The 4,073-nt window shown below is 55.7% G+C and overlaps 1 protein-coding gene across 1 annotated transcript in view; it reads left to right on the forward strand.

Moving 5' to 3' along the window:
* Positions 1-1,335: 1,335 nt before the first annotated feature.
* LOC139249472 (protein farnesyltransferase/geranylgeranyltransferase type-1 subunit alpha-like) overlaps positions 1,336-4,073 on the forward strand; it is a 24,654-nt gene continuing 21,916 nt past the window's right edge. The window contains exon 1 of the mRNA XM_070872431.1: positions 1,336-1,660. Within this exon, the coding sequence (XP_070728532.1) occupies positions 1,353-1,660 (308 nt within the window). The 5' untranslated portion in view covers positions 1,336-1,352. The remainder of the gene's footprint in view (positions 1,661-4,073) is intronic.

Consider the following 4,073-nt stretch of genomic DNA (forward strand, 5'->3'; position numbering starts at 1 on the left):
TGTCTGTCGTTGGTAAAAGGTGAACTAAATGGATCCTGGTCCTTTTTTCATCTGGAAATTCCTACGCTGCAATAATATAGAGCAGTTGGCTCAGCTGCATTGTTGAGACTAAACACATTTTTAGCATGACTTATCCCGGTTACTCAGCCACATGGGTTAAAGAGCAGAGGACAGGAGTAGAGCTCCACATACAATGGAAGCATCTGGGATTAAAGGTCCAGATGTAGCTCCAGGTTCAGATCTAGGTCTAGATGCAAATCTAGGCTCAGTTCTAGATCCAAGGTCTAGATTTAGATGCAGGTCTAGGTCCAAGTTCATAACTAGCTCAAAGACCAGATCTATATGTAGATCTAGCTCTAGGTGCAGATGCAGATCTAGGTCCAGGCCCACATCTAGACCCCAGGTCCAGATCTAGATGCAGATCTGGGACTAGATCTAGGCCCAAGTCCATATCTAGTTCTAGAACTAGATCTAGATGCAAAATCCAGATGTAGATCTAGGTCTAAGTCCATATATAGAGCCAAGATCCAGATATAGATCTAGGTCCGTCCATGTCTGTTCTAGATCCAAGTCCAGATCTAGGCGCAGATCCATATCAAGCTCTAGGATCAGATCTAGATGTGGATCTAGCTCTCAGACCAGATCTAGCTCTCGGACCGGATCTAGATGCGGATCTAGCTCCAGGACCAGATCTAGATGCAGATCTAACTCCATGACCAGGTCTTGACGTGGATCGAGCTCCAGATCTAAATGCAGATCAAGCTCTAGGGCCTGATCTAGATGCGGATCTAGTTCTAGGGCCAGATCGAGCTCCAGGACCAGATCTAGACCCAGGACCAGACAGATCTAGATGCGGATCTAGCTCCAGGGCCTGATCTAGATGCGGATCTAGTTCTAGTGCCAGATCGAGCTCCAGGACCAGATCTAGATGCGGATCTAGACCCAGGACCAGACAGATCTAGATGCGGATCTAGCTCCAGGACCAGATCTAGATGCAGATCTAACTCCATGACCAGATCTTGACGTGGATCGAGCTCCAGGGCCAGATCTAAATGCAGATCAAGCTCTAGGGCCTGATCTAGATGCGGATCTAGTTCTAGGGCCAGATCTAGATGCGGATCTAGTTCTAGGGCCAGATCGAGCTCCAGGACCAGATCTAGACCCAGGACCAGACAGATCTAGATGCGGATCTAGCTCCAGGGCCTGATCTAGATGCAGATCAAGCTCTAGGGCCTGATCTAGATGCAGATCTAGTTCTAGGGCCAGATCGAGCTCCAGGACCAGATCTAGACGTGGATCGAGCTACAGGACCAAATTCTAGCCCCATGACCAGATTCTAGAGGCGGGGGAGGATGTGTGTCTCCGGCAGCCGAGGCAGCGCGAGTGCGGGAAGTGACGTGGGCCGGGCTGTGAGCGGGAGCGGCATGGCGGAGGTGGCCGAGTGGGAGCCTCAGAGCGCGGCCTGGGAGCAGGCGGGAGCGGCCCCCGGAGCCGAGGGCGAGGGCGAGGGCGAGGGCGAGTTCGGGATGGCCGAGCGCGAGCACCAGTGCGCGGCCTGGGAGGAGGTGGAGCCGGAGCCGGAGCCGGAGCGGGAGCGCCGGGCCTCCGGGGACTCGGACGGCGGGGCCGGCAGGAGGAGCGACGGATACACTTTCTACAGGTGGGGGAGAGGCCGAGGCCGAGGCTGGGGCCGGGAGCCGGGCCCTGTGCGCCCCGGGGAGCCGGGCTGCCCCGCCTGGACAGCGGCCTGTGCACGGCTGCAAGCTCCGGTGGGCCGCAGGGAGTCTCTCGGTGCATCAGTCCACAGTATTGGGGGCTGTAGTCCTCTCCCCCTCCTCACTGTGTTTGGGATAGGGGGTGTGTTTTGCCCCCTCTGGAGATCCTAGCATTGCCCCTGATAACCCCCCCCCCATCCGCTCTGTTATATAATTGACCCTTTTTTATACTAGCTGCTCTGAGTCAGAAGGTTAAGAACATAAGCAATAGCAGCAGAGGTAGACCATCTGGCCCCTTGAGCCTGCTCCGCCATTCAATAAAATTGTGGCTGATCTGATCATTGACTTAGCTTCACTTCCCTGCCGACTCCCTTATCATTACAAAAATCTGTCTATCTCCACCTTAAATATATTCAAAGATCCAGCCTCCATAGCTCTCTGGGGCAGAGAATTCCAAATATTCACGACCCTCTGAGAAGAAATTCCTCCTCATTTCTGTTTTAACTGGGCGAACCCTTATTCTGCAACTATGCCCCCAAGTTCTAGATTCTCCCATGAGGGGAAACATCCTCTCTGCATCTATCCTGTCAAGCCCCCTCAGAATCTTCTATGTTTCAATAAGATCACTTCTCATTCTTCTTATCTCCAACCTGGGTTGCGGATTCAAGTCCCTCTCCAGAACCCTGAGCACAAAAAATTAGACTGAAAGAGAACCACACTGTCGGAGGTGCCGTCTTTACGATGAGATGTTAAACCGAGGCCCTGTCTGCCCTGTCGGGTAGATATAAAAGATCCCTTGGCACTATTCCGAAGTAGAGCAGGGGAGTTATCCTCGGTGATCTGGCCAATATTTATCCCTCAATCAACATCACTAAAAAAGAGATCATCTGGTCACTATCACATTGCTGTTTGTTGGAGCTTGCTGTGTACAAATTGGGCATCATGTTCCCCTACCTTACAGCAGTGACTGCACTTCAAAAAGTACTTCATTGGCTGTAAAGCGCTTTGGGACATTTGGTGGTTGTGAAAGGCGTGTGTAACCTTTACCTGAGGTGTAACCAACTCACTAAATGTGCTATTCACGGCATCCTCAGCATCATGGATGCTCCAGAGTGAATCCATGCGCAGCTCCGGTGCCGCAATGCGGTCTGACAGGAGCTGCAGCTGGATACACTTTCCACACACGTAGTCAGGGACACTGGAAACGTCCCTGCCATTCTGCAACAAGACCTGGGTGTGTGTCATGGTACATCAGTGATTGAAAATTGACATGCAGGTAGAGCAGACAGTGAAGAAGGCAAATGGCATAGCGAGAGGATTTGAGTATAGGAGCAGGGAGGTCTTACTGCAGTTCTACAGGGCCTTGGTGAGGCCATACCTTGAATATTATGTACAGTTTTGGTCTCCTAAACTGAGGAAGGACATTCTTGCTATTGAGGGAGTGCAGCAAAGGTTCACCAGAATGATTCCCGGGATGGCAGGACTGACATATGAAGAAAGACTGAATTGACTAGTCTTATGGGGCCCAAGTTTCGAGCCGCGCCTAGAACGGCACAGTCCCGACCTGGATGCCCGTTTTTCGCGCCACACAATGCGCCTAAAAAAAACCTCCAGATTCTCCAGCTCCCTGCTGGTCCTCTGGCCCTCGGCGCAGCGCAGCAGGAGCTGTAGGGGGCGGAGCCAGGTCCCTGCGCGGAAAACAGTGCCGGGACCTCTGCACACGCGCGCTACAGTGGGCACGCAAGTGCAGTAGCTCCAGGTGCCCAAAACTGTGTGGGAGGGGCCGAAGCACGCAGCCCCTGGCCCAATGGCCTCACTGGGTCTGCGTGAATAAGGCTCCTCCCACAGCCAGCTCTTGCTTCCTCCCGCTTCCTCCCGCTTCCCCCCTGGACCCGACACCGATCTGACTCCCGCTCCCCCCCCCCGCCCTCGGGCCCGACCCGACCCCCCGGACTGGACCCGACCTGACTCCCTCGCCCACCTCCGGACCCGACACCGACCCGACTCCCGCGCCCCCCGGACCCGACCACCCGGACTGGACCCGACCCGACTCCCGCTCCCCCCCCCCCGCCTCCAGACCGGACCCGACTCCCGCTCCCCGCCTCCGGACCCGACCCGACCCCGACCCGACTCCCGCCCCCCAGCTCCCGGACTGGATACGATCTGACCGCCCTCCCCCCGACCTAACCTCCCTCTCCCACCCTCACCCCGAACCTCCCTCCCTCCCACCACCACCCCCCCCCCCCCCCCCCCGACCCGACCCCACGCCACCGACCTGTAAATCCGAAGTCTCGGGCCCGGCCCGTTCAGCCCTCCCCCCCCTTCTCCTCACCCCCCCCCCCCCCTTCTCCTCACCCC

This window comes from Pristiophorus japonicus, chromosome 2 (genome assembly GCF_044704955.1).
Source record: "Pristiophorus japonicus isolate sPriJap1 chromosome 2, sPriJap1.hap1, whole genome shotgun sequence".
In the NCBI taxonomy this organism is placed as follows: Eukaryota; Metazoa; Chordata; class Chondrichthyes; family Pristiophoridae; genus Pristiophorus; species Pristiophorus japonicus.